The sequence below is a fragment of the Physeter macrocephalus genome, chromosome 9 (genome assembly GCF_002837175.3).
Source record: "Physeter macrocephalus isolate SW-GA chromosome 9, ASM283717v5, whole genome shotgun sequence".
In the NCBI taxonomy this organism is placed as follows: domain Eukaryota; kingdom Metazoa; phylum Chordata; class Mammalia; order Artiodactyla; family Physeteridae; genus Physeter; species Physeter macrocephalus.
Genome location: NC_041222.1, coordinates 73922709 through 73947343, shown reverse-complemented (window position 1 = coordinate 73947343; position 24635 = coordinate 73922709). Strand labels below are relative to the sequence as shown.

The 24635-nt window shown below is 53.4% G+C and overlaps 2 protein-coding genes across 2 annotated transcripts; one reads left to right on the top strand and one right to left on the bottom strand.

Annotated features, from left to right (window-relative positions):
• Positions 1-2069: 2069 nt before the first annotated feature.
• Positions 2070-5941, bottom strand: LOC102973199 (alpha-globin transcription factor CP2-like). The gene is made up of 3 exons (XM_055086925.1): positions 5897-5941; positions 5296-5372; positions 2070-3381 (listed from the first exon to the last, which is right to left on the bottom strand). Exons 1-3 carry the CDS (start codon positions 5939-5941, stop codon positions 2619-2621), a joined length of 885 nt encoding a protein of 294 aa, XP_054942900.1. The 3' UTR covers positions 2070-2618.
• AQP7 (aquaporin 7) lies at positions 5079-19504 on the top strand. Its single transcript, XM_007111402.4, is given in 8 exon segments — positions 5079-6296; positions 10656-10773; positions 17404-17527; positions 17927-18064; positions 18264-18382; positions 18594-18811; positions 19165-19378; positions 19380-19504. Coding segments are annotated over 8 exon segments (996 nt in total). The 5' UTR covers positions 5079-6270; the 3' UTR covers positions 19419-19504.
• Positions 19505-24635: the final 5131 nt, after the last annotated feature.

The following is a 24635-nucleotide window of genomic DNA, read 5'->3' as shown; positions in this document are numbered from 1 at the left end:
TCTTACACATGCACACACACAGTCACAATCAGGAAGAACTAAAGTATATGGTAAGAATGCAAACAGGATGGGAATGAATTTCTTGTAAAGCTTATATAAAAGAACTCTGCATGAGTAAAAGAACTTTCTATACCAAGAGAAGATGCAGAGAGGGGAAAGAGAAAGCAGAGGTTAGTCTAACTCATTAATAAATAGTTTGAGAAGGTCATTCAAGAACAGTGAATTTGGGGAGTTACAGATAATCCCTAGTTTTCACCACCTCAAATTCTGTGAATCTGGTAACTGATGATGCTTTGAAAGTGTCTATGTTTTCATTTTTTCGTAGGTCTTGATTTGCTCATCATTATTTAGGTGTGGTTTGTCCCTTTTGGTGTTAATTCCTCAGTTCTCGCTCAGTGTTACATCCAATTCACCAGAAGAGCCACAGTAAGAAACGATGGCAAGCACAGAGGACTGCAAGGGTGGCAGTCACAGATGGCAGTTAATAAGAGCCAGACGGCCTGGGTTTGCATTTCAGTGTCACTAGCTGCTAGCTGCCTGTTACTCAGCAAGCTCCTCTGCCACTCTCTGTCTCCATTTCCTCATCTTCAATTAGGGATCATTATTACCTACTTCATATAGGGCTATTAAGAGGAGTTAAACAAGATAATCCACTTAAAGAATTTATCACACTGCCTGACACAATTAAATGTGCAATAAATGTTACCTAAAATTACTATTAGTCATAGAATTACAGGGGAATCAAAAGAAGAATTTTCTTCTTTCCCCATATTTCTCTTTAATGAGGTTTTCAGAGGCAAAAAAGATTGAGGATCTAGTCTTATGAATATAGATGTTTGCTTTTTTTTTTTTTTTTTTTTTTTTTTTGCAGTACGCGGGCCTCTCACTGTTGTGGCCTCTCCCGTTGCGGAGCACAGGCTCCGGACACGCAGGCTCAGTGGCCATGGCTCATGGGCCCAGCCGCTCCGCGGCATGTGGGATCTTCCCGGACCAGGGCAAGAACCCGTGTGCCCTGCATTGGCAGGAGGACTCTCAACCCCTGCGCCACCAGGGAAGCCCGATGTTTGCTTTTATGTTGGAAAAAAAAATTACATGGCTCCATATCACAAAATTTAACATCTTTCCATTAAACATCACACAATCCTCATCATCATTATGCCCTACACACACCCTAAGTGATGTGGAGTTTCTACTGATATTCAACAACAATAGGGTCCAGAAATTTTAAATAAGAAATAGTTGCAGAAATGCATGTTGGGCAGTAATCTGTGGGTGCCCTAAGAGCTTGGGCCAACACAGATGCCTGGGATTCTGCCTCCAAGGCCTGGACCCGCCCACACACAGTCAGATGAGTCAGGTTCCTGCAGCCCTTCAAAGCTCCATTTGCGTCCCCCTTCAAGAGGGGAGTTCCCAATAGGTGAAAGCAGCAGCAGCCACTGAGGATGGAATGCCCCACACCTACTTCAGTATGATATGATAGCTATCATTGGTTTCTTTCATTGTGTCCAGAATAAAACAGGCTTCTTCCTGAAAGTTCTGTATCATCTCATCACTAAAGAGCACATGGATTCCTGCTGGCCCCTGCTTGTGGACCTGGCTCACCTGGCAAGGGGAAATGCCGAAAAGCTGAGCAATTTTTTCTGTCAGTTCAACAGCCGTCAGTTCTTCTAGGTAGATGGCATGGTCAGCGAAGACAGTACCCTTTGCAGTACCTCCATCCTCATGCCTCTGCCACTGCTGCTGCTCCCTCAGCTGCAAGGATTCCTGACAAACATAAATGGTTAGCCTTGGATGCACCATCTGGCCTTTTAATGCATTAAAAAGTCTGATTCCAGGCTTCTCTGGTGGCGCAGTGGTTGAGAATCCGCCTGCCGATGCAGGGGACACAGGTTCATGTCCCGGTTCGGGAAGATCCCACATGCTGTGGAGCAGCTGGGCCCGTGAGCCATGGCCGCTGAGCCTGCGCGTCCGGAGCCTGTGCTCCGCCACGGGAGAGGTCACAGCAGTGAGAGGCCCGCGTACCGCAAAAATAAATAAATAAATAAAAAGTCTGATTCCATCTGCAGGGCCACAGATTTGAATCACATCATCTCTAGTTAGTTTCAATAAATCTGCCCCTGTGAAGTTTGTAAAAAGTCTCGTGAATGTGGAAAAAGGGTTTTGATGCAACCCCTGCTGAGCCTCCTGAGGTGTGGTTGTCGGCAAGAGGTTATCTGTGACTGGAGGGGGCAGCTCTGGCTGGAGACTTGGTGAACCATTTCCTTCCCCAAGAGAAAGACTGCTATGGGAACTGCTGAAGCCAGGTGATGGGGAATGACTGACATACATAATCTCGGGCCATGGAGAGCACTTTGTGAGTATAGTTGTCTCATAGGAAGGTTGATATTTCTGCTTCTCATGAGGCATTCGTCTCTCCATTTTCTCCCTATTTATTTTTATTTTTATTTTTTTTTGTGGTACGCGGGCCTCTCACTGTTGTGGCCTCTCCCGTTGCGGAGCACAGGCTCCGGACGCACAGGCTCAGCGGCCATGGCTCACGGGCCTAGCCGCTCCGCGGCATGTGGGATCTTCCCGGACCGGGGCACGAACCTGTGTCCTCTGCATCGGCAGGCGGACTCTCAACCACTGCGCCACCAGGGAAGCCCTATTTTTTGTTTTCTGTCTGCACCTTTGGGCTTGAAGACTTTGATCTGGCAGCTGGCTGAGCGTAAGTGCTCAGTAAGTGCTCCGTTCTCGTTCTCCTTGAAGGTATCGATTTGTACTCTAAATGGCACTCCCTTCGCTCCACCATGTTTCCCCACAGTGAACTCTGTGCTAATATAATGCACCTGAATAAGCACAGATGTCCTCTTTGCAGGGTCCCACAGGAACTCCACTGTATTTCGTTGCTTTGGATTAGCCCTAGGATCGATTATACCCACAGACATTGGGATATCTACGTCAAGAATTCTATCTCCAGGTCGGTTCCACCTCCAGCCCTCCAGCTGCTGATGTTCAGTGTATTGTAGCCGTCTGTCATGGAACACGACATGGAATATACTCTTCACCAGCCTGCCATTAATTTCTGGAAGTTCTCCAGGTTTCCTATTGTCTAGCATTCGGATTTCATAAGACTGGCCTTGATTGAGATATGTCAGGGTTTCATCATGGAGTCTTACTGCTGGAGAGGTGGCAGCACAAAGCACGTATTGAAAAGGGAGGGTTTTATTCTCATTATCTGGAAGCAAACGTGACTCTTCTTGCTTAAAAATGGGCAATGCTAGGACATCACCTGCACTCCCACGCCGCTTTCGCACCTTTTCCCCTGCCCCTTTCTGCGGGAACCACCTGCCGTTTATCTGTCTGTCCCAAGACACAGGCAGGAGGGTGTCTGCTCTACCTCTGGGTCCTCAGCGTACAGCCCAGTAAATGAGCCCAGGGCTGGGTCCCTGACTCCAACGTGGTCCCCATTTCCCTCCCTCACCAGCCTGATCCCAGCCCGATCCAGCTCTGCTCAAGTTCTGACCTCATCCAAGACCCCAGCTTCATTTTTGACTCTTACCTCGCCCTGGCCTCAACAGCACACAAAGGAAAGGAATAAAGGCAGGTGCCCCTCACTACCAGGGGTACATCTCGACCTCCCTGAAGAAGGACTCAGCGTCCTGGGCCCTCTTCGAGTCTGCAGAGGGGAGTGAGGGGCAGAGCCTCAGCCAAGGCGCTGCAGCAGAAGAGTTCGTTCCTTCAGGATGGTCTCTGACTGGGCAGCCTACCTCTGTCTCTCCTTACAGAGGGACCTGCTTCGTAAGTAGGCTTGGGGACCCGGGTAAGTAGGGGTGGGAACCTGGGCAATGCAAGTTCCAGACCTGACCTGGTCTGTTGGCACCCTCTAGAGGACAGTGCTATTACCAGAGCTGGCTTTGCAACTAGATCCTATACCACCTCTCCACAATGAGGGGCTGCAGGCCTCAGAAGCTTCTTGACCCACTGCCCACCATTCACTACTCCAGCTGGTGGGTCTCCTTACATTCTGCAGACCAGCAACCCCTCCCTGGTTTCTCAGCACCGGGTCACCTGCTCAAATCCCAAACTGGCCCATCTTTGGAGGCTCAGCCATTCCCTGGCTCCAGAAGTCCTCTCAGATGGCAGCTGGTGCCCTGGTTTGCTCCTGACCCCTCCTTGGTCACCCCACCTGCAGCCTTACATTCTGGTCCAGCTTGGCTCCTTCCCAGAGGCCTTGCTTGCCGTTCCCAAGGGAGGTGTCTTCCTGAGGGCGGGGCCTAGGGCTCCCCTTCCCCCACTCAGACAGGGGCTCCCAGAGGACGAGGCCCAGGCTCTTTCTCCTCCCCACCAGAATAAGAACCTCCAGAGAACCAGGCCTGGCTTTCTACCTCCCCTCTTAGACTGAGGTTTTCTTGCAAATATGGCTTATGTCTCTTCCTTCCCCTCAGACTGGGAGGCCCCTGAGTCCAGGGCGTGAGTCTCCCCTTCTTCCTTTGGGACGGGCACTTCCTTAGGTCTGACTCAGGGTCTTCTCCCCAACCCTTCCACCTGGCTGTTGATCTCCGGACTTTTCCACCTCCAATCCCCATTCTGTGCAGTTCTTCCCACAGCGGGGGCACTCAGGAGCCTCTGGAGCCTCCCCCAGGTCTGGGGCCCTGGGAGGGCTTCCTTTGGCTCTTGGCTGGACCCTTGGCTTGGAGCACAGGCCCTTCCTGTGGGACCATGAGGCCCAGAGCACCCACCCCGAGCTCCACCTCTGACCTCACAAAGGCTGCCTCAGAACCTGGTCTCCGTGGTGCTGCTGGCAGGAGAAGGGATGCTATTTTGGGCAGTGCGTCCAGACTTGGTTCAAGTGACAGGGCCCAAACCCCTGCCCCACTGACCTCTTCCCTGGAGCAGCAGAACAGAGCAGTGCTCGGGCCACCCCGAGGAGGGCCGAGAGGCGGGCTCTAGCTTGGGGACACAGGGACGGCAGAGCCCTCGCAGGGGCTGCAGCCAGAGACTGAGACAGTCGCGGAGGAACAAGTTCAAGACCTGCTGTGACTGAGAGGCCTCCAAGGCAGACACTGGGAAGCATAAGGCACTTTGGCAGAGTGAGTAGGGCTCCAGGCAGGGCTGGGACAGGGGGCCTCCCCTGGGACCCAGACCTGGGAGTGCCACTCCTGGGGGCCACATGGGGAGGAGGTGACCGTGGGACTGTCCGGGGAAGGAACCCCAGCTGGGAGTTGAAGGCCTGGATATCCGTTCTGGTTTAGTCCTGAGTTGCTGCGTCATATAGGCGCGTCACACTTCCTCTCTGGGCTTCAGTTTCCCTACCTGTAAATTGACTGCTGGGAGGCCCAGTGGTGCAGCAGAGACTGGGAGGATGTGTGGGGCTGGGCTGCCAGCAGAGCCTGTGGGGGTGGGAGTGGGGGGGCGAGTAGAGACTGGCAACACAGGACCAAAGCAGAAGGGATGCAGATCAGAGTAATGGGTGGATTTCTGGCTTTGCTGGAGTGGTTCCTCCCTCTGAAGTCCCCTCCTGAGAGGCTGGGGCTAGAGGGTTTCTGCCATCAGGGCTAGGGATGTGAACCTAGGCTGCAGTTAGAGGGAAGCAGGCTAGAGAACAAGGGAGCATGCAGGATGGGGAAACTCCAGGGTTACCTTTGTGCTGTCATTTGTGAGGAAAATGGGGATTAAAAGGGGGGAATTTTCAGGAAATGTGAGAGGGTAGATTTTGTTCTGAGGTGGGGGTTAGGACTAAATGAACTTTCAGGACCTCATCCTGTGTGTGTGTGTGTGTGTGTGTGTGTGTGTGTGTGTGTGAGTGTGTGTGTGTGTGAGTGTGTGTGTTCAAGGGGAGGCAGACAAGACCCTGGAAAGTCACAGTTTAAGTCAGCAGCAAGAGAGCTTGAGGTTAGACTGAAGACAATAATACCCGCATATGTGAGGGGTGGAGCTGCTGGGGGGAGGCTGTGGGCATCTCCACTGTCCAAAGCTGGGCTGCAGACTTGGGAAGGTCAGGAGGACCTCCACAGGGCCTGGTCCGGGGGCCCACGAGTCCGGGGGCCAGCAGGGGTGAGGGGGTGGGGCTTCAGTGCCACTCCCCATTGGCTGAAGACACCGACCCCTCCTTCTCCCTCCCTGCCAGCTCGGCTGGGTTGAGGGGTTGGCACTGGCAGGAGCTGTCCCTGTGCCTTTCTCCCCTGGGGGAGCTGAGGTCTGATGAGAATGAGGGGCGAAGTTCTGAGCACCCCAGCCCTAGTGACCTCTCTCTGGCTCCACAGCATCTAAAAATCTCAAAGACAGAATATGACTCAGGCTGACAGGAAGAAGCGGTAAGCATCCCCCCCATCCCCCCACCCCAGGCCTCCCGTCCTGCACCCAGCACACCCCCAGGGCCCTCCCTGCCCCTCTCTCAGCCTCTCCCTCATGGTAGCTGATTCCCCCCAGACTCCTTCCTTCCCACCCCGTGCCAGCCCATGGGGCCCAGAAGAAGGGTCTCTCCCACCTGTGCCCATAGCCAAGCATGGGCTGGGCCCTGGGCTGAGGGGGCGCTGAGAAAGACCCAGATGAGGGTCAAGGGGTTGGGCAGTGGGTTCCAGCTGCCCCTGTGTAGGTTGTGCTCGATTGAACTGAACTCACCACCTCTCACCCGCTCAGGCTCAGGTCTCTTTGGGGTGAAATAAAAGTCAAAGTCCTTGCAATGGCCAAGGCCCTGCCTATCTAGTCCCCGCTTCCTCTCTGACCTTCCCCCACCCCACTCTCCCCTCCTTTCCTTCAAACATGCTCAGAGTCCTTCAGTGACCATCCCCCCTGCCTGAAACGTTCTTTCCGCAGTTCCCCACAGGGTTTGCTCCCTCCCCTCCTCCCTGTCTTTTTTGTTTTTAAAATAAATAAATTTATTTATTTATTGGCTGCACTGGGTCTTCGTTGCTGTGCGTGGGCTTTTCTCTAGTTGCCGCGAGCGGGGGCTACTCTGTGTTGCGGTGCGCGGGTCTCTCATTGCGGTGGCTTCTCTTGTTGCGGAGCACAGGCTCTAGTTGCACCGGCTTGAGTAGTTGCGGCACACAGGCTCAGTAGTTGCGGCTCGTGGGCTCTAGAGCACAGGCTCAGTAGTTGTGGCTCACGGGCTTAGTTGCTCCGTGGCATGTGGGATCTTCCCAGACCAGGGCTCAAACCCGTGTCCCCTGCATTGGCAGGCGGATTCTTAACCACTGGGCCACCAGGGAAGTCCCCTCCTCCCTGTCTTTGCTCAAATGCCACCTTCTCAGTGAAGCTCACCCTGACTGCCCTGCTCAGTCACTGCCCACCCCCTTTTCCTTGCTCTACCTTTTCCCGTACGATGTACTACCTTCTACCACACAGATGACCTACTTAGGACATTTCATCTCTGCCTGTCAGCTCCACATGAGCGTGGATGTTGGTCTGCTTGTGTGCTCTTGGATAGAGAGAATGAATGGGTCCCCTCTGTGCCGATGACATCGCTGTCTCGCCCAGGACTCTCATAGGGCTTTAGATCCTTTTTCCAAAGACCCACTGGTCCTGCAGGCAGCTCAGTCCCAGCTGAAAACAGCCTTCTCCACTCCTCTCCCGCCATTCCTGTGGTCTCAGCTCAGTCAAGGATCCCCTTCTCCTCCGATGCTCAAGCCAGAAGTCAAGGCCTTGTCCTTGATATTCTGTCCCCCACGCCTCACATCTAACTACCAATCTGCTAAAATATGTAAGATATCCTCACTCCCACATCCCTACTCCCTCACAGCCACTTTAGGCCACCACCTGCCCATTCTTCAAGTCTCTTCAGGGCTTGCCTCCCACCCGGGGGCTTCTTGCTCTGACGGTGTTATCCACCGCCTCCACTGGATGAAGCCATCCAAGGGCAGAGACTGGATTTTTACTTTTACCCCTTGTGCCTGACTTATAAGGAGCTGCTCAACAAACATTTGTTAAATGGATAAATATTGGTTAGCCGGTTAAATGGTTGGCTTGAGGTTAGTTGGATAGTTTGCAGCTGGTTGGTTGATTAGATAATTAAAGGAGCTGGTCAATAGGAGAATCAGTTAGTTGGTTAAGTTGCTAGGTTGATGAGTTGAAGGGTTGGTTGGTGGGTTGTTAGATATTTAGTTTCTTGGTTAGCACATATTACTTAGGTAATTACCTCATTGGCTGTTAGTTTCTTGATTTGTAGGCTAGTTTTCTTAGATGCGCTTTATCATTCTATACCCTTCCCTGAGCTCTCTCATCTATGCCCATGGGTCAGATGACCATCTATGACACGGTGACCTCCAAATGGGTATCTCTAAACAAGACCACAGGACCAGCAGCCTCCTGGTCACCTCCACTTAGCTGTCTAGTGAGCTCCTCAAACTCACCACACCCAGAAGGGGACCCCTCATTCTCCAGCCTAAGCCTGCAGCTTCTCTCATGTGCCTCACGCAGGCCACCGTGCTGCTCTAGCCAGAGCCTGGGGTCACCCCTGACTCTTCCTTCTCCATTCTCCTCTCTAATAAGACACCGAGTCTGTCAGTTTGACTGTCTTCCTCTCACCACCGCCACTGCACCTTCTTGGCTCAGGCTGCCGTCGCCTCTCAGCCTGTCTGATTGCTCACCACGCCTCTACTCCTGCTCCCTTATTCCTGCCTCCAAAGAGGAGACAGTGCTTCCGCTTAGATCCTCCACCCCACGGCCCTCTGGGGTGAGGTCAGACTCCCTAACGTGGGCCATGAGGCCATCTGCCCCTCTCTGCCCATCTCGTGCCACTCTCCCTTCTCTCTCTGCAGCCCATCCTTATAGAATTCCTCTATACATCACACACTGTCGTAGCTGCAAGCCTTTGTCCAAGCATTAGCCCAGAACCTTCCCCAGCCTTCTTTGATGCTCCTTCATCTGGTCGGTCTTGTATTCTCGACCTATATTTCCCTTCCTCTGGGAGAGCCTCCTACTCCCTCCTCTGGGTCATCTGCTTCCTCCCTGCAATCCCATAGTGTCCACTCTTCACTTGCGGCAACACTCTTTACACTTTTAAGTAACTGCTTAGTTAACTGTTCGTCTTCCTAAGAGCAGGGATCATGCCAATGTTCTTTACTGCAGTCACTGAACATAGTAGGCATGCTAGGCATTCAATAAATCTTTGGTTCATTGGCTCCTTGGTGGTTGTCACTTACTGCATCCTGCCTGCTTTGTGGTGAGGAGGAAGGGGCCAGGGTTCCAGAGCTCTCTTGGTGTCTGTGATTTCCTGCTTTGTCTACCGCTCCTCTGCCTCTGTGGTACCTTCCCAGGACTGTTCTTGAATTCCTGCTGTCTCAGGCTCTTCTTCAGGGCTGAGGGGGCATAGGGGCAAGGCCACCCTTATATGATGCTGCATGGGAGCTGCAGTTGGATGGGAGCCAGTGGACCGACCATCCAGGCAACTCTACATCCCCCTCCATATGCTCAGTCCTGGGTTTGTTTCCCTGAAGTAAGGAGAGAGCAAGGACTAGGGTGGGTGAGAAATGAACATGGGGTCTCAGCCAGAAAAGTGGAAGGTGTTCTATCCATGCCTGGTTTACATTTCTCACTCCCTGCCCTTACTCTTTGCTGGTGTGAGGCTGGGGAAAGTCAGCAAGCTGCAGCGGGGTGTGGGTGATGTTGCTGACCCCAGCAGCGTGAGGAAGGTGAGGGTCACTTAGCGTGGGAGGCGGGGGAGGGTCACCAGTCTGAAGAAGCACTAAGGCTGCACTTAGAGGCATCTGCACCCCTCCTCCTCCTCCTTAGCCTCCGGACACCGTCTCCTTCCTCACACTCAAGTCCTATTCCCCCACCATCAACAGAAGATAGAGCCTCTAACTCATTTTTTCATCTCTCTATCCATCCAATCATGCACTTACTAAACAAACGTTTATCAAGCCTCTACCATGGGTCAGGCACTGTGGGAAGTTCTGGGGATCTAGTGGAGAGTAACAGATGAACTCTCAGTTTTCGTTCATTCGACAGTGTATATTGCACACCTACTATGTGCCCGGCACTGTGCTAGACAATGAGGATACAGCAGGGAGTAAGACACAGTCCCTCCTTTCCTCTGTCCCTCCCATTCATTCGTTCATTCATTCACTCACTCACAAGCATTTATTTGTGTTGACCTTGCTTCAGAGCCTGGTATATTCTGCTGTCCCCGTCATCTCTGGCAGAACCTGGGGCATGCTTCAGGCCTCGGTGCTGTTTCTAGAGCCCGGGAGCAGACTTTGCCACAACCTGTGCTGTTTGCAGAGCCTCACTGCTGCCAGATCCTGCCTGATGCCTTACCTGTGTCCACAGAGCTCTGGCACCAGCAGACAGGCAGACAGACAGACAACTGAGCTCCACTCTCCTGCCTGCTGTCTCCCACCTGCTTCTCCCCTGAGGCTCTTTGGCAGCACAGATGGCACTTACTGGCTTCCCAGCTGCCCCCTCTGCAAGCTGGCCTCATTAGTGTGCCCTTCCCAATGGTCCAGTCCCCATCAAGAGGAATAAGGGGCATGATCTGGATACCCTCAGTCCCTCTCCACATCCCTGGGACTCTCACATGCCTCTGACCCCAGCAGTACCAGCTGCCCTGGGCAAGAGGAGGTGTGTGGAGTGGCCACTGGGTTACCCATTAACTCAGCCATGAGTTGAAAACCCGATGGACTGTAAGTGCGCCTGATCTCATTTCTGCCCATGGGCTCCGGCTGCTGCTTCAGGTCCACCTGCATGTCCAAGATGGTCACACCGCCTGCAGTAACAAGGATGCAAAAAGTACTGCAGAAGGAGATGGTGCGCGAGTTCCTGGCCGAGTTCCTGAGCACATTTGTCATGATGGTGAGTGGGTGGGTGGCACAGGGTGAGCAGGCTCTGAGGAAGGGGCCTCAGGAAGGTAGGGCTCAGTAAGGGCAATCCATGACCCCCTCCCCACCGCTGGGCCCTGAGTCACACTGTCCATTCCCCGGCCTCTGAGCTAGGAGCCTGAGGGAGAGGCATAGGAAAATAAGGAGAGAGCTCTGTCTTTCTCACCAAGTCTTTTTGGGAGAGAAATGGCTCATGGTACGTGGGAGCAGAATGAAATCCTGGGCTGCTTGGGGATGGGTGGGTCGGGGGCATGCCTGGAAGTGAGGAGAAGGGGAACGAAGAGCAAAGAGATTGGAGAGGACATTGAGGCTTTGAGAATTAATCCTGAGGGCAGTGGGGAGACATCGAAGGTTCTCAAGCAGGGGAATGATATGGCCAGATTTGGATCTTAGAAGGAAATTCCAGGCGCAGTGTGGAGCCTAAGCCGACTGGGCAAAGCTGGAGGGAGGGGAACCGAAGAGGCTGTGGCAATGACCTAGGATAGAGAGGGTGTGACTGGTCCAGGGATGGAGAAGAAAGCACACATATGAGAGAGTTATGGAAGATGGAACCTGTGAGGAACAGATGTGGGGTAAGTGCTTAGGGGGCCGTTCCGCGGAGTCTGCGGCCCAGCGCAGGGCGAGGCGTGAGGTCAGTTTTAATGTGACCAGGTGAGGTGCTGGGGGGAAATCTCGGGGGTGGTTGGATATAGAGGTCTGGAACTCTAGAGAGTGGCTTGGGCTGGAAGTAAAGAGTTAGACTACATCAGAATATGAATTGTGGTTATAAAAATTGTCCAGTGAGAATGTACAGAAAGAGAAAAAAACTGAGTTGAGGACAGAGCCTGAAGAATGAAGAGGAGCACACAAAGGGGCCTGAGAAGGAGTGACCGGAGGAGTGAGAGGAGAGGTGGGGGGGACCAGGTTACAAAAGCGGTGGGGTCCACAAGGAGGGAGTGGTCAGCAGTGTGGGAGGCTGCAGACAGGCCAGAGAAGTGAGCGCTGACACCTTCTTGTAGAGTATGGCAACCTGGAGGTCCCGGGGCACCTTGGTGAGGGCTCTTTTAGTGGATGATGGGACAGAAACCATATGCGAGTGGGATGTGGGTTTTCTTGGAAACTCCCTGTCCCTCCACCTGCGTCGGCCCTGCCACTTATCCCATCCAGCCTCTGCCCTTAAGCTGTGGCCATGCTTGTTTGCACCTTACGAAGGCCCAGGTCCATGAAAAGAAGGGCTAGCCTCTGGGAAGGGAAGCAAAAGCGTCAGGAGCACGCCAGAGGCAGCAGGGGGCTGGGAGTCGGGGGGAGAGGATGAGTGTGGTTGTGTGTGCGTGTGTGAGTGTCTGTGCGTTGACTCACGGTGTAGGAGACAGTGCGATCCACAGAGCCCAGGAGACTCTGGACACCTAGGTTCTTATCCTGATTATCCTGCTACTGAGTCACCAGCTGGCCTTGGGCAGGTCTCTCTGTGGCTCAGAGCCTGTCTTCTCAGACATTATTAAGTGTGTTGAATCGGGCCTCCATGGGCTTTGGAGCTGGGTTTGAATTCCGGCTCAGCTATCTTCTAGCTCTGTGATCTTACATAAGCATCTTAACTGTTCAGAACTTTACTAATATCGAGCTGGCCAACTTGTGTGAAGAAGGTCAAGAGCCCGACGCCCAGCGCACACATAGGACATATGTGTTGGTTGATTGTCAAACTGACAAGCGCTCTCAGCTGCTCTCCCCTCCCTGCCTCTCACTGTCTCCCCCTCCTCCATTACCTGCCCTCCTGAGCTGTGATAACAGCATCTGGATCCGCTCTTGCCTTAATCCAGGGCAAGGTAATTCATTTATGACAAGACATTCCAGCCCCGTGAGGGCTGTTAAACCTTGGAACTGTGGAGGCGGGAGGGTGCCTCCAAAGAGAGCTCTTAGGGAAAGCAAGCACTGACCACATGCATTCATGCCTGCCCACTGCCCACGTTTGCGTTTTGCTTTCTTTTTATTGAGATTATTATTGAGCACCTACTGCATACCAGGCACTATAATGCTAAGCCCTTATGTGCAGCATCTTCCCAAATCCTCACAACAGCCCTGTAAGGGAGGTACTATTATTATCCCCATTTCACAGGTGGGGAGACTGAGGCTCCGTGAGACAAAGTCACTTGCCCAAGGTCACATTTTAAGTTGAGATGAAATCCAGTCCAGTCTAATATCCCCGTCTTGACCCTTCATCGCTCTGCTCTGTCCCTTAGCTTAGCTGTGGATTTCTGACTGTCCCCCAGCTGAGGTAAGGCCCTCATTTTGGGTAGTTCAAGACGACTCTCCAGGCCTCGGTTTCCCTTGGGAGCAGAAACATTTGCCATTCAGCTGCTGTGAGGATCGAAGGGAAGTTACCCTTGTAAAAGAACTTTGGGAGGTTCATGCTCACAGAGGACATCGTGTTGTTGTTATTTTTAGGTGTCGGGCCTGTGTGCCAAGAAGTGGTGGCTTTTTCAGTTGATAGGAAGCTCAGTGAGTCATCAGCGCAAAGGTTTCCCCAGAAAAGCTAGAGTGACCTTGGGCCCCATTTACTGCTGACAAGATGAGGGAAGCAGACTGTTCCACTCGGTTCCACTCTGTAACCTCCAGGGCTGTTGTCCTCCGGGCTGGGCCCGTGGCTATTGGAGGGACCTGGACAGGCTGGGCCACGTTCACTGACCAGAGAGGGTGGGCGCTGGGCTATCAGGGTCCTGGCAAACCAGCTGTAGTTGTGAGTAGTAGGGCAGGGGTTGCAAACTCGTGCTGTGGGGGGCCAGAGAGAGTCACCTGAGGCTGGTGGGGATGGTAGCTAACGGCAGAGTGCTGACCTATGCGAAGACATGGCTGCCACCACTCCAGCCGACCGTTGCCATGCCACGTAGAATGCAGGTCACTGTTGCAGAGCTTCTGATTTTGCAAGAGAAGCTGAAACTTCTGTGCGTGTGTCAAAACCAGTTTATCCAAATAAAACGTGTGCTGGATGGCTTAGGTCCAGGGGCTGCCAGTTGGCAACCTTGACACAGGAGATCACGTGGGGTTTATTCACTCATTCATTATTTTTAGTAAATGGTTTTGAGCTCCTACTTGGAAATGGGGACCCTTGGTCTTCAGACCCTCCATGCCTGCTCCAGCCCCTGCACCTCCTGACCCCCCAAGCCTGCCAGCCTGGCCTGGCCTTGCTCCCCACCCCCAGCGCTACTCAGACACTTTGCTCGTCCTTTCCTCTCTCCTTTGCCTTCAGCCCCTCCCTCTCTCAACCTTAACACACTCAGGTCTCTCGACCTAAAACAGCAGAACACAGAACATCCCTCCTTTCACCCCGTGACCCCCTTCATTTATCACACTCACTCTCCCTCCCTCCTCAGGTAGGTTCTCAAAGGCATGTCTACCCTGGTCCTTTCAACTGTTCACCACCTACCCCCCTCACGCTTTCTGGGACCTGGCTTCATCAGACCCCATGGTCTGATGATACAGTGCTCACCATGCTACTCATGACCACTGATGGTCACACCCAAAGGGATGCTTTCCAGGCCTTCCTGTGCTTGACCCAGAGTCTGCACATGACCGTGTGGGCCACACCCTTCTTGGGAAACTCTGCTTCTCCCTGGGGTCCAGGGCACATTCTCTTTGTTCTTCCATTTCAACAGCTGCTCCAGCTGGGGTTTCTAACGCCCACCCCTGAGGGCTGATGTTTGGCCCTAGGTTCAGCCCTCAGCTGCCCACTCACCCTGCGCCCTCTCCCAGGGGGTCTTCATCCTGCCCGACGGCTTCAACTGCAGCCCTTGTGTCCACAATTCTTCAGGTTTTCTTTTTTCAAAAACTCTAGAACTGTTCAAAGGAAATACAATATGAGCTACATATGTAATCTAAAATTTTCTAGTAGCCACATTAAAAAGGTAAAAAGTGACAGGTGAAATTAATTTTAATAGTTATTGTATTTAACCTATATACCCAGAATGTTACCAGTTCAACATGTAATCAGTGTACAATTATGAATAAGATCTTCTACATTTTCCTTTTCCTACTAAGCCTTTGAAATCTGGTGTGTGCCTTACACATACAGTAGATCTCAATTTGGACTAGCCACATTTCAAGTACATAATAGCCACATGTGGTTCATGGCCATCATATTGGATGACATGGGTCTAGACTCTGACTTCCAGCAGTTTGGACATCTAGAGGTTCCTCAAAGACAACATATCCAAAACACATAGACTTTTCAGAGGAGGTGCCGTCTGAATGTGGTCATTTTTTAAAAATAATTAATTAATTTTGGGGGCTGCATCGGGTCTTAGTTGCGGTGCACGGGCTTCTCTCTAGTTGTGGAGCACGGGCTCCAGAGCCTGTGGGCTCTGTAGTTTCTGGTGTGCAGGCTCTCTAGTTGAGGCACGTGGGCTCAGTGGTTGTGGGGCACGCGGGCTGAGTTGCCCCGCAGCATGTGGGATCTTAGTCCCCCGACCAGGGATTGAACCCGTGTCCCCTGCATTGGAAGGTGAATTCTTAACCACTGGACCACCAGGGACGTCTCTGAACATGGTTTTAGAGTATCAATTTTTCAGGATCTAGGATCAGGTATTCCAGAGGGAGGGAGTGGCGTATGCAAAAACACAGAGGCATGAGAAAGTAAGGCATGCAGGGAGCAGTGTGCTTGCTTGCTCTGAGACTGGTACAGGTGACTGCTTAAATTCAAAAACTGGCTTACCATGTGTGAGATGTGTACTTCGGACAAGCCACTCAACATCTCTTAGCCTCTGGTTGCCCATCTGTCAAATGGGGAGAATAATAGTACCTAATGCATAAGTTGGTTTAAGGGTTAAAGGAGGTGACAGAACTTGCTGTCATATAGTAAGTGTTCAATAAATGGTTATTTTTCTTAATAATAGTAGTAATGCTATTATTAGTAATGCTAGTGCTCAACATAGAGAACACTGGAGCAGGTAAGAAACTGAGAGGCAGAAGGCATGAAATCAAGGGTCTTAAATGGTGGCTTACTGACTTTGGACTTCATCCTAGAAATGGAAGGGAACCAGCGAACGTTTGAACAAAAGGCAGACATGGTCAGATTTTTGTGTTAGGTCACTGGCTGCAAGGAGGAGACTGAGTAAGATCTGGGAGAATGTAAGCTGAGCTGATTGTGTGTGGGGGAGGAGGAGGAGTGAAAGAAAGTGAAGAAGCTTCACTTTCTGGCTTGGCCAACTGGGATGGGGGAACATGGGATGAAGATCACATTTTCTGAGAGATGGTGAGCTTTCAACATAGAGCTGGAGACGCTTGTGAAGCACCCCGGAGACTTCCAGTGGGTATCTGGAAATAGGGATCTGGCTCCCAGGTGGAGGTTTTGGGAATTAGTGCATCAGGCATATCTGAAGCTCTAGCCCTGGTAAGAAAATGCAGGAGTGACTGGGGTGAGATATGAAAAAGGCCCGGGATAGAACCCTGGGATCATCTGTATTTTATGAGGCAGATGAAGGAAGAAGAATGTGGGAAGGAACTGTGGACCGGGGGAGGCTACAGAGGGAAAAGGAAAACCAGGAGACGGAGATGTCATGGAAGCCAAAGAGGAGGTACTTGCCAGAAGCACAGTGTGGTTAAGGGGGTGAAAGTCAGCACAGTCAAGTGAGATGATGCCTGAAGGGACCTCTGGGCAATCTGGAGGTTGGAGCCCTGGGACAGAGCGCTGGTGTCCGGTGTCCGTGACGGTTGGAAGCAGAAGCCGGGCTGAGGAGGGAGGGCAAGGGAAGGGATAAAGCAGCCAGCCAGCGGGTCCTTCCTGGAGCCTGACTGACATGGGAGGGGGCGTCCAGGAGTCCACCGGTGGACAGGGAGGCTGGGCTGAGGCGGGAAGCTTCACTTTCAGGAAGAAAGAGACCCGAGCGAGCGTGTGGCGGACGGTCAAGGGGAGTGTGGAAGATACAGGCCAGGGGAAGGTCTCTGCAGAAGGAGAGAGAGGTGGGAGCAGGGGCCAGAGCTGAAGGGAGGGTGGATATAGGGGCAGGTGGGTGTTGTTGAGTGAGGGCCTCCTTTCCGGTCTCTAAGCCCCCTGTGAAGGGGGTCACTGGGCCGTGTCACCTGCTGAGATCTGGGGATGGGCAAGAAGTTCAGGAGCGACGCCCCAGGGCAATGGGAACGAGACTGGCTCCGGGTCTGAGTGTGTGGGGCTCCTGATGGTTGGAGGTTCCTGGCAGAGTCCAGATGTGAGGCTTGGAGATTCCTTGAAGAAACTCCCTTCAGGCTAGGCTGAAGTGTGAGAAACTCTGAGGGGTCGAATCCACACCAGCCCTGCCCTCCCGGAAGCCCTGCCTTCTCCAGGCAGCCCTGCCTCCTCCAGGCCCTTCAGGTGTGCCTGGAGTCTAGGGACCTGGACATGCCCGTGAGAGCCCCTCACTCCTCTGCCTCACCCCGGCTCCTCGCACAGCCCTCACCCAGCTCTCACTGGTCATGTCTGAGAGGCCTTGGCAGGGGCAAGGGGGAGAGGTCACGAGGAGGGAAGTCTCTGGAGGAGGGGGGCAGGCAGAGGGTCCCCAAGAGCACTGCCGGGGAGGCCTAGCGCGGGATGGGCGGAGCGCCGCTCTGAGGTTGGGGTTTCTGGGTGGGCAGCTCCCTCAGAGGCCCTCTCCCCCAGGTGTTTGGTCTCGGCTCCGTGGCCCACATGGTTCTAGGAGACAAGATGGGGAGCTACCTCGGTGTCAACTTGGGCTTTGGCTTCGGAGTCACCATGGGAGTGCACGTGGCAGGGAACATCTCCGGTGAGTGGGCTGGGCCCCGCCTGACAGGCATGGCCAGGTGCCCCCTGCGGGCTCCTCCTGCCCCCTTCCGGCCGTCTCCTTCTCCAAGCCAGCCAGCGCCTTGCCCTCACGGGCCGCTTGGAGGGAGAACACCCTGAGCCCTTTTCCTCTGCCCAGAGGCTTCAAGAGCCCCCTTGACCCCTTGTTTTTACTAGCTGGGTCCACTTAGGCAAGCGATTGAACCTCTCCATCCCTCACTTTCTGTAATGGCTAAATGGAGATGGTGGTGCCTGCCTCGCCGGGTCCTTGTGAGGACTGAGTGAGTACGCTCCACGATCGCTAGCCGTTATTATCGTTGCTCTCAGTATTACTGATTATTGTTGTTTGTCTCTACACCGACACACTTGACCCTCCCTACAGGGGCCCATATGAACGCGGCCTTGACCTTCACCAACTGTGCACTAGGCCGCATGTCCTGGAAGAAGTTTCCCGTGTATGTTCTGGGTCAGTTCCTGGGTTCCTTCCTGGCTGCTGCCACCATCTACTGCCTCTTCTACAGTGAGTGTCCCGCCCTGGGTTGTCCTCAGCCTCCTCCCCTGAAATATGGGCTGATCCAACCGAGTGTCCTAGCCTGTGAAAATGTCTGGGAGAAAAAAGTCTTGGAGCTGCTCCCTGCCCTCCATCCTACAACCTCATCTCTGAGACTGCAGTGGGGTTTGGCTGGGGGCAGGCTTATACTCAATCTGTGTTTCCACAGCCGCCATCATCGACTACTCAGGGGGAAGGCTGACAGTGACTGGTCCCACAGCCACTGCTAACATTTTTGCCACCTACCTTCCTGACCACATGACCTTGTGGAGGGGCTTCCTGGATGAGGTCAGTGGTCCAGGGTTGGGTGCCCCTCCTCAAGCCCTCCCCGACTCAGGAGGGGGCCAGCAGGCAGCCCCTCATGGTGAAGAGCACAAGAACCCTGGATGGGGACTGTACCAGGACATGTCTCTGCCGGCGGGTTTGGGCTGGGGGCACTGCTGAGGCCCTATGCTTGGCTAGGGGGTCCCAGGTGGCTGCCACGGTGTCTGCTCCCCAGGTGTTAGTGACAGGGATGCTTCAGCTGTGTCTCTTAGCCATCACGGACAAGGGGAACAACCCAGCACTGCAAGGGACACAAGCCTTGGTGATCGGCATCCTTGTTGTCATCATTGGAGTGTCCATGGGCATGAACTCAGGATATGCCATCAACCCCTCCCGGGACCTGCCTCCACGCTTCTTCACCTTCATTGCTGGCTGGGGCACACAGGTCTTCAGGTACTGCCTTGCCCAGCCCATTCCTGTGAGTTTTCTGTGGGTTCCCTACATGTGGAGGGGTGGAGTAGCCTGGGAGCATCCTGCAGAGCTCCCAGTGGCCTGGGGAGGCAAGAGTGGGTCCTGACTTTCCTCCAGACCCTGCTCCTGGACTGAATGTCAACCCTGCCCCAGACCCGCCTCTGTCCCCGAATCAGGCTGAAGCTGATCGGTGCCCCAGGCTCAGGGGCAACTCCCGGGCTAGGGTGGGGTTTCTCCTCTACTCTCAGGCCCTACTCTCTGTCTCTGCCTGAGGTAGATGCAGGTGCCATGCTGGGCATCGGCCCCCTAAGCAGGCCTCTGCCTCTCGCCTGCAGCACCAAGGACTGGTGGTGGGTGCCAGTGGTGGCTCCAACCCTGGGTGCCTACTTAGGTGCCATCATCTACTTGATCTTCATTGGCTCCAGCATCCAACGGGAGCCCCAGATACTGGAGACTCCCTCGACATGTGAAGACCGCAGAACACCTGTGTTGCCCAAGACCACGTCTCACCCACCCGTGACCTCTTCCCTCACCCCCGTCTCTGTGTCCCCCGACAACAGACCTTCAGTCCTGTCCCAACCTTAAGTGACTGCATCTGCCTAGAGCACCTCTAAGTAAGACTATTTGTGACCCCATCCCCATCCCAATAAAGAAAGCCTTGTCCCACAGTGGCAACCCTGGTTCCTGGGTGCCTCCTGTGGTTGGCCTTCCCTCCTGGATTCTTCCAGGAGCCCCAGGGTTATGCCGTAGCCCAAGGCTGAGCATAGAGCTGAGAGGCCTCCGACTCCTTCCGGCCCTGGGAGCTGGGTCGCCCCTGGGGAAGAAAGTGGAAGGGCCAACCTGTGGCCTCAGTAAGAACAGCATCAGATCACAGGACACAGGACACAGAACAGTGGACTTTCAGGCACAGGGTAGGAGGGGATAGCTTGGGGGAAGGGACACCAGCTAGCAGCTGGGGGTCAGTTCTGGATATACCTTGAGTGCCCTGGGATAGGACTCTACACTCTCCCTCAGTTCTGGCCAGTCCTTGGACCAGGCAAGGCAAGTCCCAAGTGTGTAGGTCAGAGTTTCTCAATCTTGTTTTGATTATCGCCCCCTCAGGAGCCTTTTAGACATTTTTTCCTTAATCACACAGTATTTTAATACCACAGATATACTGTATAACTGTTTATGTACTGTACATATATCTTTGCTTTATACAAACAAAAATAAGATTTTTAAAAATCTCTCCCTTCCAAGGATCCATTTTTTCTCCCATGGGAGCAAAATCTCCCCCACCCTTGAAAATGCCTGATGAAGACTGATAGGAGGTAAGAGACTGGGCTCCTCTTCCTTCTTCCTGAGGCCAGAGCTCTCCCACAGTAAGGAGCTCGAGTTGGAAAGGAAGATGCAGAGAGGAAAATCCTTCCAAAGGTCACAGGAAATGGTCTCGTGGGGTGCAGGGGGCCAGGTGCAGAGGTTGGGTGGCGGTGGGGCAGCCAGAGTCCACTGACCCCGGGGCCCGGTGGAATCATCTGCATTCTGGGACTCAGAAGGCAGCATCACCCATGGCTCCTGTCACTGCTCGTGCATTTAGCCTCCCAACAATCATGGAGCTCCTCCTGGGTGCAGGCCCTGGGGATGAGGCTGGGTCTCTGCCTTCGATGGGGGCAGCCCCTACTGGGGACAGGCAGTCACAAGGAAGGAGCTAAGTGGTGAAGAGGGGGCTCGTAGCCCAGCCTCAGGAGGAGACAGAGCAGAATGGGGGCTGGGGGGTGTCCTTCCTGGGGCTGGTTGCCACACTTTAAGGTAGGAGGAGACAGCTGGCAGAGGAGGCTGGGCTTTCTTCTGGAAGTGCGGGCATGGCGAGATGAGGTTTAGAAAGCCCACCTGAGCTGCAGTGTGCAGGATGCTGGAAAACAGGGAGACTGGGGCCTGCAAGGGAGTGTGGTGTGAGGCTGCTCCAGAGGAGTGGCAGGGCAGCTAACAGGTCAGCGCTGGTGGGCGGAGAGGAGAGAAGGGATTCGCCTAATACCAAGGAGGTAAAACCTGCAGAACCTGGGCTTGGACTGGAGGAAGGAGTGGGTGAGGAAGAGGCGGGGGCCAGCGCTCACTTCCAGTTTCTGGCTTGGGCCCAGGGTGTTGGAGATGTCCCCACTGAGCGTGGGGCGTGGGAGAGGAACTGGTTTGAAGAGGAAGATGATAAGTTATATCGTGCACACATTGACTTTGAGGTGCCTTTGGGACTTGGGAAAGAGATGTGTAGTCTTGGGCAAGTTACTCAGCCTCTGTGGGCCTCGGTTTTCTCATTTGTAAAATGGGTCTAATAATATTACCTGCCATTTGTGTTGATGTGAATATTCAATGAAATAAAATATGTACAAGGCTGAGGATAGTGCTTGGCACAGAGTAAGTGCTCAATAAACCATTATGCCTTTTGTGTGGTCTGGAGCTCAGAAGAGTTGAAGCAGAGATTGGGGAAACTGTGGTTGTGTGGATATAGCTGGGGCCGAGGAAGGATGAAAGAAGGGTCAGTGAGCAGGGTCCTGGGAGCACAGTCAAGAGGCAGCTGTGAGGTGGAGTGGGCCTCTCAAGAGGTTTGGTTGACGAGGGGCACAAGCTGGGTGGTCAGGGGACAGTGGAAACATCCCAGATGTCCATCAACAGAGGAACAGATACATTGCAATCTAGTCACATATAGTGGAATACAATACATCAGTGAAAACTAAGGAACAACAGCTACCTACAACAACATGGGGAAAGTTTGGAGGCATAAAGAGCAAGGGAGTATGACACCTTATACCATTAAAAAACAAGTAAAAAGGAATATATTCTTTGGGTGTACATATGTGATAAAACTACTTAAAAAAAAAAGAAGGGATGCTTCCTCCATGGAGATAGAGATGGGTGATAAGATGGGGAGGAGCATGGGGGGCAAGCTATTAATAATTTTCTAGTTCTGGAGTTGGGGTAAATTTTTGGGTTTATTATGTGATTGTGCTTATAACATACAACTGTGATATACATTCATTTGTAGGTATCATGTATTCTATAAGATGAAGAAGAAATAGCAATAGCATGAGAACAGGTGGTAGGAAGAGTGACAGGTATGGGACCCACTGAGATTAGGGGGCTGGGGGTGCAGGGAGGAAGGAGAGACTTGAGTGTGTCTGACATCCCGCGGTGGGAGGAGCTGCACCAGGGAACCAGGGCTGGGAGTGGCTAGAGAGGGGCCCACAGCTGGAAATGCCAGCTATCACCTCCTCTGTGACCTTGGACGGGTCTCTTCCCCTCTCAGCCTCAGTGACCCTGTGAACACACGGTGGGTGGCCACTCTCATTCTTGGTGTTCCAGAGCAGTGTGACCCTAAGGCCTCAGTCACAGATGGGAGGGGCATATACAGGCCCCAGGGTTCTGGTTCCTACCCTCCTCTGCCCCACTGACCATTTCAGCCTTCTGGCATCCTCATGTTCCGGGAGGTGGCTTTGGAGGCAGGCCAGCCAGGGGGGTCTGTCCAGAACCCCTCCTACTGTCCACTGCTCTGCTACAGATCTATACTAGGCCCATTGCCCATAACCTCCTGCAGACGCTGATCTCAGTGTCAGGCTCTGATGAACCCTGACCCTGGTCACAGAGCATTTCTGTGCACAGGGCACACACCCCTTTTGTTCTCTTGGCAGACTTTGGTTGACAGCCTACAAACGTGCCAGACACCGTTCCAGAGCCGAGGACGTAGGCACAATTAAGATGGAAAATGTCTTTGTTCTCATGGAGCTGACATTCTGTGCAAAACATGTGGTGTGTTTGTGATACACATTAAGCAGGAAAAGCGGGAAAGGAGGATAGGAATTGTGTGTGGGAGTGAAGACTGGAGGGCTGAGGAGGTAAATGAGTAAAGAACTGAAGGGGGTGAGGCAGTGAGCCATGTGGACATGTGGGGGAAGAGCATGCCAGGCTGAGGGAATAGCCAGTGCAAGGAACCTGAGGTTCGAGCATGGAAGGACCATTGCTGGAATGGAAAGTGGGGGAGTGGAAGAAGACAAGGTCAGAGAAGTGGGGGGGTGGGTAGGGTGAACCCAGCCCAAGCCTGTGGAGAGGTGAGGCCAAGGCTTGGGGTAGAGGTGAGGGAGATCTCTGGAGGAGAGAGGGAGGTGCCACTAAAATGAATGGGTTACGTAAGTCAATTATTTTGGTTTTCCATTTATGAGAGCTTTTTCCCTCTATGTGCTATTCTAACAAGAGTTTATATGCCCATGTATTTAGAAAGAAAGGCAAGAAAGAAGGGAGAGAGGGAGGGAGGGAGGGAAGGAAGGAAGAGGGAAAGGGAGGGAGGGAGGGAGGGAGGGAAGGAGGGAAGGAGGGAAGGAGGGGAGGAGGGGAGGAGGGGAGGGAGGGAGGGAGGAGGTGGGGCGGGTGTCGTGGCGCCTTACGGGTCCCTGATCTGAGTTCTGCTCACACACACAGTCCCTCCTGTAACCACTCCCTGGCTGGACTCAGGAGGGACATTTGTGCAGCTCAGGGGGCCAGAATGAGATGTGAGCTAGAGGAGCTCTGGCTCCTCTCCCACTCTCCTAGTCCCAGACCAGCAAGGACTGGCTGTGTGACCCAGACAGGACCCTTCCCTTCTCTGGGCCTCAGCTTCCCTGACTGTACAATGAGGCTTGGATCTGTTGGTGTCTGGGGAGCCTCCCAGCTCTGACTTCTTCCAGCACTTCGAAGCCTCATGTCATGACCCCATTACTGTCCCCTGCCCCTATGCCAGCTGAGGCTGTGTTTGAGATGGGGACAGGGATGGGACAAGAATGACCCCCCCAGGCCCAGGCCAAGCCTCTCCAGGGCTTTGCCGATGAAGGCTGGGTCCTCAGCTTGGTGGTCCCGGACTTGGGAAGAGCCCCTAACTCCCTGTCCAGCCTGCTGCTCTCCCACTCAGGGCCTCCGAGGGACAGACACACACAGGCAGCACCTCAGTCTGGCTGGTCTCATTGTCCCTCCCTCAGATGAGGTCTTGCAGCCCCGGAAGAGGTGGGAGAAGCCATCTCGGGCTGGACCTTGGTGTTGGCGCCCTCAGAGGGAGAAGGCTGTGGCCACTTAGAGCCATGCAGCCTGAGCTTGGCTCTGCACCCACCCCTGTGCTTAACCCACAGTGGGAATAGGTGTGCCCCCCACCCCCATGTGCTGCAGGGCTCATAACTGTGGCACCTAAGAGCACAGACAATGAGGCCAGCCGGCCCAGATCCAAATACCGCTCTGCCACTCACTAGCTGTATGACCTTAGGCAGGACAGGAGAATAATAGCTCCCACCCCTCACGGCTGCTGGGATGATGACATGAGTTTGCCTGGCACATGGGGAGGGTGTGTGTTGTTATCACTCTACACCGTCTCGTGGTCCTCATGTCACCACGCCCACCTGACACCCAAGGAATCTGGGAGCTGGGGAGGCTGGCTCAGTAAGGGGTACATAGTGCCATCATCTGGAGACTCCCTCGACGTGTGAAGACCGCAGAACACCTGTTTTGCCCAAGACCATGTCTCACCCACCCGTGACCTCTTCCCTCACCCCTGTCTCTGTGTCCCCCGACAACAGACCTTCAGGATTCCAGTCCTTTGTTGATATGATCTCTGCCGGGTTTTGTTTGGTCTTTAAATTGTGAAATATATTCTGTAAACATATGTATGAAACATACAGTTACAGTTAAAATAACAGTAAAACATTAAAAAACAAAAACAAAATCTCTAAAGAAACAAAAAAGCCCAAACACTCAAGTGCCCCCTACCGAGTTCTGGCAGGTTATTGAACCTCTCTGGGCCTCAGTTTCCTCATCTGCC

Bases quoted from the DNA above. Each gene is read 5' to 3' on its own strand.
- LOC102973199 (XM_055086925.1), bottom strand. From the start codon at position 5,941: ATGCCCACAGCCTCCCCCCAGCAGCTCCACCCCTCACATATGCGG. The intron at 5,373-5,896 runs GTATTATTGTCT...CCACCCCCACAG, and splicing joins TCCACCCCTCACATATGCGG to GCTCTGCTGGCAGCCCAGCC. The intron at 3,382-5,295 runs GTAGGGAAACTG...CTGAGGACCCAG, and splicing joins TCCCAGCAGTCAATTTACAG to AGGTAGAGCAGACACCCTCC.